Here is a 17,031-nt window from a genome sequence, read left to right as displayed (position 1 = left end):
CTCTCCTGTCATCCCGGAGTGCGTAGGACCGTGGCAGTAGTCCAGCAGCGCTTCTGGTGGGCGTCCCTGGAAACCGACGTCCGGGACTACATCCAGGCCTGTACCATCTGCGCCAGGGGCAAGGCAGACCATCGGAGGACGATGGGCCTCCTCCAACCCCTGCCAGTGCCTCATCGCCCCTGGTCTCACATCGGCCTGGATTTCATCACGGGCCTCCCGCCGTCCCAGGGCAACACCGTAATCCTCACGATAGTGGACCGGTTCTCCAAGGCGGCCCACTTCGTGGCCCTCCCGAAGCTCCCGACGGCCCAGGAGACAGCAGACCTCCTGGTTCACCACGTCTTGCGGCTGCATGGGATACCTTCGGACATCGTCTCAGATCGTGGTCCCCAGTTCTCTTCACAGGTGTGGAAGAGTTTCTGCAAGGAGCTGGGGGCCACCGTGAGTCTCTCGTCCGGGTACCACCCCCAGACCAACGGCCAGGCACAGCGGGCCAACCAGGAGTTGGAGCAGGCCCTTTGGTGTGTCACCTCCGCACATCCGGCGGCCTGGAGTCACCATCTGGCCTGGATCGAGTATGCCCACAACAGCCAAGTTTCGTCTGCTACCGGCCTCTCCCCTTTTGAGGTGTGTTTGGGGTACCAGCCCCCACTGTTCCCGTTGGTGGAGGGAGAGGTCGGTGTGCCCTCGGTCCAGGCCCACCTCAGGAGATGTCGCCGGGTGTGGCGGACCGCCCGCTCTGCCCTGTTGAAGGCCCGGACGAGGGCCAAGTCCCATGCGGACCGCCGACGGTCCCCGGCCCCCACGTACCAGCCCGGGCAGGAGGTGTGGCTGTCAACAAAGGATATCCCCCTCTGTGTGGACTCAACCAAGTTGAAGGACAGGTACATTGGACCATTCCCTATCCTCAAGATCATCAACCCGGCCGCAGTGAAGCTCCGTCTCCCGGCTTCGCTGCGGATCCACCCTGTCTTCCACGTGTCCCGTCTCAAACCGCACCACACCTCGCCCCTCTGTACACCTGGACCCATGCCGCCTCCTGCCCGGCTCATCGACGGGGAACCTGCTTGGACGGTCCGCAGGCTCCTGGACGTCCGTCGTAAGGGCCGGGGGTTCCAATATCTGGTGGACTGGGAGGGTGTATGGACCTGAAGAACGCTCCTGGGTGAAGAGGAGCTTCATCCTGGACCCGGCCCTCCTGGCCGATTTCTACAGACATCACCCGGACAAGCCCGGTCGGGCGCCAGGAGGTGCCCATTGAGGGGGGGGTCCTGTTGTGTGGGCCGCTGAAGAGGAGGTACTGCTGGCCCACCACCACCAGAGGGCACCCTGCTTGGAGTGCGGGCTCCAAGCACAAGAGGGCGCCAGACCCAGAGGAAGTGACAGCTGTCACTCATCACACCAGCTGTCACTCATCTACACCAGTACTTAAGCCGGACTGCAACTCCACCTCCCCGCCGAGAAATCGACTACCGAGAGGTAACTTCTCTGCTGACTCATATCGTTGAGTGAATTCTGAACTTCTGTTGCAGCCGGTATCCTGTGGTGTTCGCCCTTATCTGGGGAATTGGCGTGTGGCGTGACGACGACAACTGCGCTACAGATAAGTAGTTACACAAGGAGCTGCACGAGTGGGTGATTCGGAGGTGGAGGTCCTCCTCCTGACTGTGTACAGACTGTAGACCACTGAGTGTAAGGACGTACACTCATTCATCTTGTCTCTGCTTTTTGCCAGCAGTACCAGGTTCGACAGCCGAAGACAGAGGTCACCTGGGGACTCGGGACTTGGCGGCTCCGGTGTTCTTCAGACCGTTGGTGGTGGAGGCCGTGTGGGACGCGGCCTCTCTCTCGTCGGGGTCTTCTATTTTCGAGCCTGCCCACACGTCACCTGGTGTTAATTGACTTTGCAATTTCTGTATATTTAGTTGTGTATTGTCACAACATTAAATTGTTACCTTTTGGCTTACTCATTGTCCGTTCATTTGCGCCCCCTGTTGTGGGTCCGTGCTACGACACCTTCCCAACACCAACTGTTTTTTTTTTCCCACTTTTTGCTGTTTTAACCACATAACTCCATAACATTCAGTTGTAGACAGTCCAAACTGCACCTTTTTGGAATCTTAGACAGATAATGTGGCATTTTTAAATGTTGACACCTGTAATCCTTCACTGATCCCTATCTGACTATAGCATCCATTTTTGTGTCAACCATGATATACTGACACTGGATTGTAAGTGTTGTTTACTCCCCTTAAGTAGCACCAAAAAGCTGCTTGGACCGTGGACTACAGTGCCAGGGTTCTTGTAGCTGATCCTTTGATCAGGTGTTATCCACCAAATCTCAGTGAGATTGCAAAGGTGGTGGAAGAAAAAAGGGTTGTCGGAAATGCTGTTCTCCTGGAATTGCATGCAATCTTTGCTTCCATTTGAGAATCAAGTATCATCCCAACAGAGGCTTGGTTATTCTTCTCTGGAAAGAAAAAGGTCAAATAGAGGCATATTGCAATCTCTGTATTATTTTGATTTAATTTAACCTTTATTTAATGTAACCTTTATTTAACCAGGTTAGTCTCATTGAGATCGAGATCTCTTTTTCAAGGGAGACCTGGACAATTATAAAGTTTCCAGTTCACCTAAGCTGCATGTCTTTAAATGTGGGAGCAAACCGGAGCACACGGAGGAAACCCACACAAACACAGGGAAAACATGCAAATTCCACACAGAAAGGCCACAGGTGAGAATCCCACCCATGACCTTCTTGCTGTGGGGCAACATTGCTAACCACAAATCCAACGTGCTGAGCTATCCACGGGGTTTCATTGGATTTTTCACAATGTACTGACTTTGTTGACTAAGCTGGTTTGTGGGACATCCTGAGAATCCTCATTACACCTAGCAGCATACAGACAACATCTCTCACATCTTCTGAGTGAAGTTGTGGGTCTGAAAGAGGAGGTCTGGCTCCTGACTCCATTTAATGCTTTCCTGGACTGGGTGTTGTGTGGGCTCTAATGATTTGTGTCCATTTGTTAATGATGAATCATTCAGTGAGCTTGACTTTGCAGATGGGGCTATGATCTTTTTGGAAACAACAAATGTCTTGAATGGAGGTCTTGAGATGTTGAGTATGGGGTTGGTGCTACTAGGTTTATGATCCTGGATTAAAATCAAGATCCAGGCTTTCAGTGTCTTCACTAGTCATTCATGTGGTTACAGTCTCAAACCTCTGAGTGGTTGCCACTCAAGCAACCAGTCAGTAGCTCAAACTCCTAGTAGTTCACACAATTTGACTGCAAGTACCCTAATATCAGTGATAATGTGTTAAGCTCATGTTTTCTATTTGCTCTAAAGTCCAACAATTTGAGATACACATGCAAAATGAAGTGATTTCTGTAAAAGGTGCTTGAAGAGTAAATGCAAACACAGGTCAAAACCAAAGTTGATGATCATCCCGGCTTTTTCACTGTATTGTGTTGTGCTCTGCTCTTAGTTCTGAGTCATACCTTATCTGCTGATTGGCCTCACTGCGAATCTTGAGCACTTCCTTTCCTTTAAGTTCCAGCTCCTTTGTGAGAGTGCTGATGTTCTCGTTGAGTGTGTGGATCTGGTGGTCCAGCTGAGCGATGTGGTTCTTCCTCCTGGACAAGTCTTCTTGTAGCTCAGAGATCCGCACCAACAGTTCTCGCTCCTAGAACAAAGTAAGAAAGGACTCATTCATTCTGAGATTCCACAAGCTTTGAGAGTGCTGTGGTTTTTAGAATTGAAATACTTCACATATAACATGTTGGTATCGGCACCTTCTTGACTGATTTGTTACTGATATGAAGTGTACATGTGACATTTTACTGACCAAAAGTTTAGGTTGTTTTACTTTTCTCTAAAACATCTTCCCTCACAAACTGCATTTCCCTCACTCAAGCAGGGAATTCAATGAATTAATTACATCTAAAACATTTTTGTGTTCATGATCACCTTGTTTGATTGGCTAGAAGTGTGGCCACTGGAATAATATCTCATGAATTGTTTCCCTAAGGGCCCGTTCACACATAGTGCAAATTTGGTCAAATTGTGCATTAAGCAGGAATCGTATGCAAACCGTGTAATTTTGTAGCTGCTTCCAATGCCTCGTACACCTGTTGCTACAACTATTTGTGCACACCAGGGGCTGAAAGACAGAGTGTGCGCTGTGAGAGCCCATCGAACCCTCTTGCGGCAGGTGTCGGCCAAACACATCTAACACCGCTCGCTTGGCACTTAGAAAATGTGGGACCATTCACACTATCATCATGAAAACAGTCAGCCGACGATTACTGTCGTGCTGGCAGTGAAATTTGTCGAAGTGCCTCACGCGTGTGGCTTTGGTCTGTGCGCTGAACTGATAGGAGTGGCTGCCGACAGAAGTGGCTGTGGAGATCTGTCATTCTGGCCATCCCAGCTGGACAACAGGTACTGTGTTTTTGGACAGACATGGACTAACACTCAGAAGGCCAAGGTCTGGTCAAATGACCAATCTACCTCTAAAGTCCACAGATAGTCAAATGACTCCAAGATCCCCCGTGGAGAGCTACTTCTGTTATGTAAACAAGGAAGTCTCAGAACACCTCAGGGGAGGGGCTGACTTGGCTAGCCACATTATTGTGTTTGCATATTTGCCTGCTTAGCTGAAAGGGCTGCTGATTTGTGCTTAGGTGGATAAATAACTTTACCCTGGGGGAGAGATGAAATTTTGCTTTCTGAATTGTATTGAAATGTACCAAAAAACACACCAAAAGAAAACTTCCTGGGGGAGAGATGAAATTTTGTTTTCTGGATTTTATTGAAACGTACCAAAATGTACCAAAAAACACACCAGAAAACCAAAATATATACAACAGGTACAGGTTACAGTCACTCACAATGACTAACAGTCCCCACACTGTTGTTATGTCATTGTGTCCACATGATGACAGCAAGCAGACACACATGCGTCACAGTGGGCAGTTGTTAGTCCATGTCTATCCAAACACAGTACATGCTGTCCAGCTGGGACATCCAGAATGACAGATTTTTCAGCCGCTGTGGTGCACAAATAGTTGTAGCAATAGGTGTACTATGCAGCTGTAATTTTACACGTTTTGCACACAACTCCTGCTTCATACGCAGCCCTTTCAGCTAAGCAGGCAAGTGACTCCAAAATCCCCTGTGGAGAACTACTTCTGTTATGTAAACAAGGAAGTCTCAGAACACACAGACAGCAAATATGCAAACACAAGAATGTGGCTAGCCAAGTCAGCTAGCCAGGGTCATTTGACTCTCCATGGGCTTTATGCAAACACAAGAATGTGGCTAGCCAAGTCAGCTAGCCAGGGTCATTTGACTCTCCGTGGGCTTTACAGGTAGAAGAGAAAAGCTTGGACCTCCGTGTGCTAACAACTGCCCACTGTGACGCGTGTGTCTGCTTGCTGTCATCATGTGGACATACATAACAACATATACTGCTGTGGCGACGGGCTGCAGCAAGCGCGTGCGCACAGACACGCTGCAGCCCATTGAAAGGCTGCCCCCAGGTTGAAACGGCCATCAGATCATAACACGCAGCAGGCGATCTGACTGTCACATCATCCACGTGAGCTCTGTTCCACATGATGTGGTGTCTGTCCTGCGGCACGCTGTCCACAAGACATGCATGTCAGGCAGGACGCGCACGGGCCAGCTGGACAAGCCCCAGCAAATGTGGACATGATGAGACGAATAAACTGCTTATCATTCATGTCATTTCATGACTGTACGTCTGTGACCATGGGTCATCTACAGAGGAACTATGGACTATGACAGATTCAACTTTATGGAAGGGTTTTTGGTTAATTAAGGATAAAGTGGCTCAACTGTGGACAGCAATGAACAATGTCAATCATCTATTATGTTATCAAAAACATGCAAAATGTGGGTGTTGTTTGTCTCCAAGGGCCCCTTCTTGGTTTTTGGTTTTTGTAGCCACTAATAAATTATGGGGGTTGTGGGCAACTTTTTGGAACGACCTTTCCCTCACCCTAAGATACAGCTGCTTGTTTTGGGATTCTTGTGAAGGAGAAAGTCACTTATTTAATTGTTTTCACAGGCGTAGTCTCTGGAAATGTGGTAGCTTTGCTGCAGGAAGTGTGCGATCCCATGCTGTCATGAAATGAATGAATTACACAGCAGACTTTAAAGACATGCACATTAGGATCTGCTCCGTTCTCCGCCCATGACCAAGGCAGTGCATCTACAGCTGGAGTTGGTCATGGCTGGACTGTGTTAAACTGTAATTAGGATGACTTAAATGCAGAGGACAAATTTCACTGTATGTATCCTGCATGTACAACGACAATAAAAGCCCTTCTAGTTCTTCCACACACATAAGACTTTAAATTATGAATGACATTCAATTTACTGCTTGAACTGTGCAGGCAAGAGCGCGAACAGTTGAAACTAATCTGTTTCTGAAGAATTACTGATGATAATCCTGCAGCGCCCCGAGGCCAGTTAAGCAGGCAATCAGCTGTAAATGTGCTGCAATAATGGATGGAATGTTGTCTCCTAAAATTAATTCAAACTATTTCTGATGCACATTTTCATTTTGTGGACTCCTTAGCTGATGAACAGCCGGCGGTAACACATTTGAAATGCACAGCTTTGTTTGTTGCTGTGCACGGGAACAGTTCTACAAACTCCATAAAATGCAGCAGCAGTGAAGCCTGAATTTCTTATTGCTACAAACAAAGTAGTGTAACAACAGAACACAAATGAGGCAAATTTATGCATCTTGACATAGAAAGTTCAGCAACATAGAAAATTATGAACAACATTTAACACTTGCACAAAGTTGGCATGGCCAAGGAAAGCCTGTCCATCCGCAACAAACCACTGCTGTGGTGAGCAGTAACTATTGTACATGATATAAGCCACTAGGTGTCAGCGACAGACTTATGGTGATTCTACAAATCTGGCAGATAAGGGGTCTTATCTGTACAATCTATAGCTCACAATCTAAAGCTCATGATAGGAGTCAATCAATCAATCAAAGTTTATTTATGTATCCCTTTCCACAGCCCAGAGGGTGACCAAAGGTCTTCACAGTCAGATAAAAGCATAAAGAATAACTTAAGACAATAAGCAAATTTAAAACAGACATCAATAACAAAATATGCCTCCAAAATATTTACAGATAAGAACCAAATAAAATGTCAGAGCGCGATCTGTTCACCTGAACGTTTGCAATGAGGCAACCAAACACCACCAGGGTTTAGTGACCAAAATCAGATTACATACAATAAGATTTTATTGAATGAAGATGAAGGATAACTGCTTGATAAAGTGAACACTTACAGTTGTATGCAAAAGTTCGGGCACCCCTGATAATTTTCATGATTTTCCTTTATAAATCATTGGTTGTCTGGATCAGAAATTTCAGCTAAATATATCACATAGCAGACGAACACACTGATATTTGAGAAGTGAAATGAAGTTTCTAATATTTACAGAAAGTGTGCAATAATTATTTAAACAAAATTGGGCAGGTGCATAAATTTGGGCACCCTTGTTATTTTATTGATTTGAATACATTTAATACTAATTATTGGAACACAAAATTAGTTTGGTAAGCTCTTTGACCCTTGACCCCCTTCCACAGGTGAATCCAATCATGAGAAAAGGTATTTAAGGTGGCCATTTGCAAATGTTTCCCCTTTTTTGCATCTCTTCTAATGAGTGGCAACATGGGAGCCTCTAAACAACTCTCAAATGACCCAAGAACAAAGACTGTTCAACATTGTGATTTAGGGGAAGGATACAAAAAGCTATCTCAGAGATTTCAGCTATCAGTTTCCACTGTGAGGAACATAGTGAGGAAATGGAAGACCACAGGCAGAGTATTAGTTAAGGCCCGAAGTGGCAGGCCAAGAAAAATCTCAGTTATGCTGAAGCGAAGGATGGTGAGAACAGTCATAGTCAAGCCACAGACCTGCTCCAAAGACCTACAACATGATCTTGCTGCATATCAGTCTCTGTCCATGTGTGAGTGGTGTCTGTTACTAAAGGATTTTTTAAGGAAGTTACGGGGACTGAGTCTGGACAGCCACAGTGATGATCTGGTTGGCTGAACCTTTGCAGAAAATCAAGCAAACAATACCTCAATACAAGGAAAACTTATTCAAACTAGAGAATGAGTTAAGTTTATGTTAGTTTATGTCCGTGTGTGCTGGAGTTGCAGAAGATAAGAAAGAATGCAGCCGAATGGGTCACCAAGGCGGTAGAAATTCTTCTGGAGGAAAACAACAGGGTGTTTTGTCCTTCAGAGGCTGATAAGCCTGCCATGTTTATGGTTAAGCAGTGAAAACACCTTTGCAGCTCACATCAACAACCAGATTTATTTATGAGTATTCCCTGGTCTCCGACATCTTCCTTTGCAAGGAGTGCATTTGCTCCGATGTTATCCAATTTGCGTCTGAGTTCAAAGGCATTCCCAAACCAGTTGGGAAATAAAATCTCTCCAGCGTGTCCTCGGTTTTCCCCAGGACCTACTCCCAGTTGGACGTGCCTGGTAGACCTCCACAGGGAGATGCTCAAGAGGCAGCTCCCTGGGGAGGTCTACCAGGCACGTGGGGAGGCACAAAAAAGCAGTCTGAGAATGTATTGCCTGGTGGTTCTGGTGGCAGCCGTCATGCCATTTCTCCAGTAGGTCAGGGCAGCACATAAACCAATCAGTACCAGCCCTCCTACAATAAAACCAAATATAAATAGATCTTCAACGTCCTCCACCGAGAATGGCACCAAGCATGTGACACACCATTACTCCCAGCCGTCAAGAACATAGCCCACAGGGTAGGTTCCATCTGGGCATGCAGGGTCCCCCAGCCCTGATTTCCTTGTTGAAACAATGGTGTCAATAGCATTCAGAGACCAGCTGATCAATTCCATAGTTAATCCAATATAGTTTGAAGAATTCAGTCCGGTGAAGTAGGGACTTGAAGGTTGGAGCAGAGACAGAGGAGAGAGGAGGAGATGTGACCACCTTCACCGGAGTCCCAAGCTGTTATTTCTGCCAAAGGAGGATCTACTAAATTTTTTTTCTGTTGGGGTGCCCAAATTTATGCACCTACCTAATTTTGTTTAAAGAATTATTGCACACTTTCTGTAAATCCTATTCATTTCATTTCACTTCTCAAATATCACTGTGTTTGTCTGCTATATGATATATCTATCCATCCATTTTCTTCCGCTTTATCCGGAGTTGGGTCGCGGGGGCAGGAGCTCAAGCAAAGCCGCCCAGACCTCCCAATCCACACACACCTCCCCCAGCTCCTCCGGGGGAACCCCAAGGCATTCCCAAGCCAGCCGAGAGACGTAGTCCCTCCAGCGTGTCCTGGGTCTTCCCCGGGGCCTCCTCCCAATGGGACGTGCCTGGAACACCTCTCCAACGAGGCGTCCAGGGGGCATCCGGAAAAAATTCCCGAGCCACCTCAACTGGCTCCTTTCGACGTGGAGGAGCAGTGGCTCGACTCCGAGCTCCTTCCGAGTGGCCGAGCTCCTCACCCTATCTCTAAGAGAGCGCCCAGCCACCCTGCGGAGGAAACTCATCTCGGCCGCTTGTACTCGCGATCTCATTCTTTCGATCATGAGCCAAATCTCATGACCATAGTTGAGGATCGGAACGTAGATCAGCCAGTAAATCAAGAGCTTTGCCCCCCTACTCAGCTCTCTCTTCACCACGACGGTCCGATACAGCAACCGCATCACTGCAGATGCTGCACTGATCCGTCTATTGATCTCACGCTCCATCAGTCCCTCACTTGTGAACAAGACCTCGAGATACTTCAACTCCTCCACTTGAGGCAAGGACACTCCACCAACCTGAAGAGGGCAAAGCACCTTTTTCCGGTCGAGAACCATGGCCTTGGATTTGGAGGTGCTGATTTTCATCCCGGACGCCTCACACTCGGCTGCAAACCACCCCAGTGCACGCTGAAGGTCCTGATTTGACGAATCATGATATATATATTTAACTGAAATTGCTGAACCAAACAACCAACCAATGATTTATAAAGGAAAATCATGGAAATCATCAGGGGTGTCCAAACTTTTACATATCACTGTAACTCACACTAGTGGATGAGTGAGAAAGACAAGTGCCTCTTCACTCAGAACCCACTAATGTAGTCATAATAAAATGCAGCTGACAGCGTTCATTAACTTTGGCCATAGCTATTGGATTTATTGGTTTACAGAACTGCCAACTGCTCTAAAAATTGCGGACTGGGCACTTTTTTTCCCCTCGCCGACTTCTTGATGTACTGCCCAAAAATTTCAAGACAAGAGTGACTTTAAGAGTGGTGTTATGTCTTGGGTTTGTGAGCTTTAACTGATACCCCACATTATGATTAAACTTAATTTTTATCAGAGTGCTTCCAAGGGATCACAGTGAGCATGCTGCACCGTCCAATGGAATTAAGTTTTATCCATGGACTGGCTGTGCATGCACAGACCACTTGTGCACACACTCAATGGATGCTTCCTGTTCTGCCACAGAGTCACTGCACAAACCGGATTTATTGTATTTTTCTGTGGAAATAAGCCTAATGCCTACAATGATTCCTGTGCATGCAGCGACAGCCGACTTTTCCGCTGAAATGTGAATTTTTTTATTTTTTCCCCCCTTAATAATCTGATCACATACATGGACTGCATCCGCACTTCCACCATGAATGATTGCCTTCGTGGCCTTCACCAGCCAGCGTGGCCTGCATCAATAACACACTGTTCTGACCTCTTACGTGTTCAAAAGCTGCAAACATGTTAACGTTTAAATGAGTCCTCGACATTTTTCCATGATTTGAACTGCAGATTAATTGCAAAGCTTACATAATTGTGATTTTGTCTCATAGTGATTTGATTCTAAAGTCATCAAAAAAAAAAATCAGGGTCTGTTTGGAAGAAATGTCCACAGCTATGCAGCGGATTTGTTTGTTCATAACTGGTCCATAAGTTTTAATTAAAAAGTCGAACCCATCAATTCTCAAAAACATTGGTTATTATTTAAACTTTGAATATGATCATTATTATTTCTTACCGACTGATCCTTCAAACCATGTTTTTTTTTCCTGACCAACCCTGGCCCTCGAGTCCCTGAAAACAATCCATAAACCAATAAATCCAATAACTATGGCTTAAAATTAAACTGGGGTCACAGAGATGGAAAAACCACGTGCAAAACCCTGGTGCTGTGTGGTAACGGAAGCTACAGATGGTGGTGCAGTTGAAATTGTTGCAGGCTAACTACTGAACTCCCACACTCGATAAATCTCAATTATGCAGTACTGACAGGACTATTTTTGCAGATACTTGTGTCCCAGATGCAGCAGCTGTTGTAGCTGTGAGGAGGTGCTGGTGGGTGGAAGAACAAAAGAGAAACTGCTGGTAATAAACTGTGTGGTGATAAAAGAAGATGCTCTAGTTCAGTGTAAGCAGCAATCAGGAACTGAAATACTTTTATACGTCAAAGTCTGTTCATCCTTCACTCCAGAATGACAGTTTGAAAAGTGGAGTGCTGGAGACCCACATCAATCCTGATGTAGCTGTCGGTCACTGGAGGAGGATCCACTGAATTTCTTTTAATAACTAGTTGGCTGAGTGAGAAGAAGCTAACTGGTCTATTCATGGTTTTCAAAGTTAACTGAAAGATAATTTGCTCATGAAAAAGTTAGTTTCACTACTTAGCTGTTACCTGAACTGTGCCCACTACTGCCAACATGTGACTGTTTCTACTGCCTCTCTGAAGGGGCTTCATTTTCACCCGGTTAGATACGCGAGTCACTAACAAGTGCAAAAAGTGACGGAAAGACATTAAGTGATGAGTAAGCCCTAAACAGGCCCCGACGCCCACTGGTGCAGGAGCTTATACCCAGAATAACTGCACAAAGCGATTGAGATTCTGCAACTCCCCCTGGAGGGGACGCCAGTCTGACGCAGGTTAATTCCCCCACCAGGGCCGGTATCCTTCCCAGCTGGATGGACTGAGATAAAAAAAAAGAGAATAAGAAGACTCACACGATGATGATGGAGCTGCAACAGATGTTTATAATGATTCATCAAAACCTTGATTAATTAAATTCTTCTGGTGTAAAACTCAGCTATTTTGTTCTTACTGTATCAATCAATCAATCAATCAACTTTTTTTATATAGCGCCAAATCACAACAAACAGTTGCCCCCAAGGCGCTTTATATTGTAAGGCAAGGCAAGAAACACTCAGTGCATTATGGGAACCCCCCAGCAGTCTACGTCTATAGCAGCATAACTAAGGGATGGTTCAGGGTCACCTGATCCAGCCCTAACTATAAGCTTTAGCAAAAAGGAAAGTTTTAAGCCTAATCTTAAAAGTAGAGAGGGTGTCTGTCTCCCTGATCTGAATTGGGAGCTGGTTCCACAGGAGAGGAGCCTGAAAGCTGAAGGCTCTGCCTCCCATTCTACTCTTACAAACCCTAGGAACTACAAGTAAGCCTGCAGTCTGAGAGCGAAGCGCTCTATTGGGGTGATATGGTACTACGAGGTCCCTAAGATAAGATGGGACCTGATTATTCAAAACCTTATAAGTAAGAAGAAGAATTTTAAATTCTATTCTAGAATTAACAGGAAGCCAATGAAGAGAGGCCAATATGGGTGAGATATGCTCTCTCCTTCTAGTCCCCGTCAGTACTCTAGCTGCAGCATTTTGAATTAACTGAAGGCTTTTTATGGAACTTTTAGGACAACCTGATAATAATGAATTACAATAGTCCAGCCTAGAGGAAATAAATGCATGAATTAGTTTTTCAGCATCACTCTGAGACAAGACCTTTCTGATTTTAGAGATATTGCGTAAATGCAAAAAAGCAGTCCTACATATTTGTTTAATATGCGCTTTGAATGACATATCCTGATCAAAAATGACTCCAAGATTTCTCACAGTATTACTAGAGGTCAGGGTAATTCCATCCAGAGTAAGGATCTGGTTAGACACCATGTTTCTAAGATTTGTGGGGCCAAGTACAATAACTTCAGTTTTATCTGAGTTTAAAAGCAGGAAATTAGAGGTCATCCATGTCTTTATGTCTGTAAGACAATCCTGCAGTTTAGCTAATTGGTGTGTGTCCTCTGGCTTCATGGATAGATAAAGCTGGGTATCATCTGCGTAACAATGAAAATTTAAGCAATACCGTCTAATAATACTGCCTAAGGGAAACATGTATAAAGTGAATAAAATTGGTCCTAGCACAGAACCTTGAGGAACTCCATAATTAACTTTAGCCTGTGAAGAAGATTCCCCATTTACATGAACAAATTGTAATCTATTAGACAAATATGATTAAACCACCGCAGCGCAGTGCCTTTAATACGTATGGCATGCTCTAATCTCTGTAATAAAATTTTATGGTCAACAGTATCAAAAGCAGCACTGAGGTCTAACAGAACAAGCACAGAGATGAGTCCACTGTCCGAGGCCATAAGAAGATCATTTGTAACCTTCACTAACGCTGTTTCTGTACTATGATGAATTCTAAAACCTGACTGAAACTCTTCAAATAGACCATTCCTCTGCAGATGATCAGTTAGCTGTTTTACAACTACCCTTTCAAGAATTTTTGAGAGAAAAGGAAGGTTGGAGATTGGCCTATAATTAGCTAAGATAGCTGGGTCAAGTGATGGCTTTTTAACTAATGGTTTAATTACTGCCACCTTAAAAGCCTGTGGTACATAGCCAACTAACAAAGACAGATTGATCATATTTAAGATCAAAGCATTAAATAATGGTAGGGCTTCCTTGAGCAGCCTGGTAGGAATGGGGTCTAATAAACATGTTGATGGTTTGGATGAAGTAACTAATGAAAATAACTCAGACAGAACAATCGGAGAGAAAGAGTCTAACCAAATACCGGCATCACTGAAAGCAGCCAAAGATAACGATACGTCTTTGGGATGGTTATGAGTAATTTTTTCTCTAATAGTTAAAATTTTGTTAGCAAAGAAAGTCATGAAGTCATTACTAGTTAAAGTTAATGGAATACTCAGCTCAATAGAGCTCTGACTCTTTGTCAGCCTGGCTACAGTGCTGAAAAGAAACCTGGGGTTGTTCTTATTTTCTTCAATTAGTGATGAGTAGAAAGATGTCCTAGCTTTACGGAGGGCTTTTTTATAGAGCAACAGACTCTTTTTCCAGGCTAAGTGAAGATCTTCTAAATTAGTGAGACGCCATTTCCTCTCCAACTTACGGGTTATCTGCTTTAAGCTACGAGTTTGTGAGTTATACCACGGAGTCAGGCACTTCTGATTTAAAGCTCTCTTTTTTAGAGGAGCTACAGCATCCAAAGTTGTCTTCAATGAGGATGTAAAACTATTGACGAAATACTCTATCTCACTTACAGAGTTTAGGTAGCTACTCTGCACTGTGTTGGTATATGGCATTAGAGAACATAAAGAAGGAATCATATCCTTAAACCTAGTTACAGCGCTTTCTGAAAGACTTCTAGTGTAATGAAACTTATTCCCCACTGCTGGGTAGTCCATCAGAGTAAATGTAAATGTTATTAAGAAATGATCAGACAGAAGGGAGTTTTCAGGGAATACTGTTAAGTCTTCTATTTCCATACCATAAGTCAGAACAAGATCTAAGATATGATTAAAGTGGTGGGTGGACTCATTTACTTTTTGAGCAAAGCCAATAGAGTCTAATAATAGATTAAATGCAGTGTTGAGGCTGTCATTCTCAGCATCTGTGTGGATGTTAAAATCGCCCACTATAATTATCTTATCTGAGCTAAGCACTAAGTCAGACAAAAGGTCTGAAAATTCACAGAGAAACTCACAGTAACGACCAGGTGGACGATAGACAATAACAAATAAAACTGGTTTTTGGGACTTCCAATTTGGATGGACAAGACTAAGAGTCAAGCTTTCAAATGAATTAAAGCTCTGTCTGGGTTTTTGATTAATTAATAAGCTGGAATGGAAGATTGCTGCTAATCCTCCGCCCCGGCCCGTGCTACGAGCATTCTGACAGTTAGTGTGACTCGGGGGTGTTGACTCATTTAAACTAACATATTCATCCTGCTGTAACCAGGTTTCTGTAAGGCAGAATAAATCAATATGTTGATCAATTATTATATCATTTACCAACAGGGACTTAGAAGAGAGAGACCTAATGTTTAATAGACCACATTTAACTGTTTTAGTCTGTGGTGCAGTTGAAGGTGCTATATTATTTTTTCTTTTTGAATTTTTATGCTTAAATAGATTTTTGCTGGTTATTGGTAGTCTGGGAGCAGGCACCGTCTCTACGGGGATGGGGTAATGAGGGGATGGCAGGGGGAGAGAAGCTGCAGAGAGGTGTGTAAGACTACAACTCTGCTTCCTGGTCCCAACCCTGGATAGTCACGGTTTGGAGGATTTAAGAAAATTGGCCAGATTTCTAGAAATGAGAGCTGCTCCATCCAAAGTGGGATGGATGCCGTCTCTCCTAACAAGACCAGGTTTTCCCCAGAAGCTTTGCCAATTATCTATGAAGCCCACCTCATTTTTTGGGCTGTATCTGCTCGTAGAAACACCCCCACCATTCTTGAGTATCTGCCCAAACATCCACCCCAAATAAAATTAATTTTGTGTCCTCAAAACATCAGAAAAAACAAAAAATGAGACTTCATGAGGTTTTTCTCATTGCTTGTCTTTCCAGAATACCGTAAATGTAGCAGGTGACCCACAATAACTTCTGCTTTGCAAGGGGAACTATTTTTGACACATGCAAGCAATGCTGTTAAAAAAAAAATAGTTGTAGTCACATGACAATAATGTCAATTTGAGGGTTTGCAGTACAGAACAGTTGTGCACAAGGCAGAATGGATGTGGCACCATCTGCCACTAAACGGGTGAGGTATTTGTGATGAAATCAGAGATTTTATTGAAACATATGGAGGGACAGGCGTGCCAGCGAATGTAATACTGGCCGTGAGCTCGTGCATCCGCCCACAACCTTTTCAGGCAGAATTTTGCATGGAACGCCCTGAGCATTCTGATGCACAGACACGTTCTGAATATTTATTTATATTAATATTTATTACCTGATTTACATTGATTGGTGTGATTACACGAAATGTTTTATTGCTCAGGATTTACAATGACAAATCTTCAGAACGAGAACACAGAGCTCTGGATAAGGTACGTTTGAGCAGAAACTCATTCATCACTTCAGGCTTTGCTTCTATGCAGAGATTCATGTCACTGCAAACAGAAATCCCGATATGATTCCACACGCTGTTTGCCCTTGAAGATATCAGTTATATTCAGATTCTGATACAATCCGCTTTGACAATGTCAACTGTTAGGAGGATATGATTTCTAATACATAAATAAATTTGGGGAGAGTTCAGCCTTCAGACACGGCCACTTGCAGTGAGATGAGGAAAAAGCAAAATTGACATTTCAGTGAGCGCAAAGAGTTCCGGGATTGATGAGCAGTTGTTCAAGGGAAGATCTGATCCGGAAATGTTCATGCTCAATGTTTTTAATGTGAGCAGATTGGGAAGCGGCAGAAACTGTGGTATGTCAGGGGAAACAGTAGAACCAGGAATTAAGTTTGGTGATTTTAGAAGGTGAACAGTGATGCCCGTTACTAAAGGACTTTTTAAGGAAGGGATGGGGACTGACTCTGGACAGCCACAATGATGATCTGGTTGGCTGAACCTTTGCAGAAAACACCTCAATACAAGGAAAACTGACTCAAACTAGAGAATGAGTAAGAAATACCTGACTTTTCATTCAGAGCACACTGATATAGTAGAGTGCATGTGGAACGTATTCACAGCACTTCACTTTTTCCACATTTTATGTTACAGCCTCTAAATGGAGTAAAAAAAATTCCCCTCAAAATTCTACTCACAACACCCCGTATTGAAAACATGAAAAAGTTTTTTTTGTTTATTTTTTAATGTTAGAAAATGTATTAAAAATAAACAGAAATGAGAAGAAAATAAATTTTCATGAAATTCAT

General features: G+C 44.1%; 1 protein-coding gene across 2 annotated transcripts in view; it reads right to left on the bottom strand.

Moving 5' to 3' along the window:
• The window catches only part of fam184a (family with sequence similarity 184 member A), a 191,387-nt gene that overhangs the window by 32,922 nt on the left and 141,434 nt on the right, over positions 1–17,031 (bottom strand). For both annotated transcript variants that reach the window (XM_034161841.1, XM_034161842.1), the window contains exon 17: positions 3,504–3,688. In XM_034161841.1, coding sequence (XP_034017732.1) covers positions 3,504–3,688 — 185 coding nt within the window. The remainder of the gene's footprint in view (positions 1–3,503; positions 3,689–17,031) is intronic.

The sequence above is a fragment of the Thalassophryne amazonica genome, chromosome 21 (genome assembly GCF_902500255.1).
Source record: "Thalassophryne amazonica chromosome 21, fThaAma1.1, whole genome shotgun sequence".
NCBI classification, from domain to species: Eukaryota; Metazoa; Chordata; class Actinopteri; order Batrachoidiformes; family Batrachoididae; genus Thalassophryne; species Thalassophryne amazonica.
This window is presented reverse-complemented; position numbering and strand designations above follow the sequence as displayed.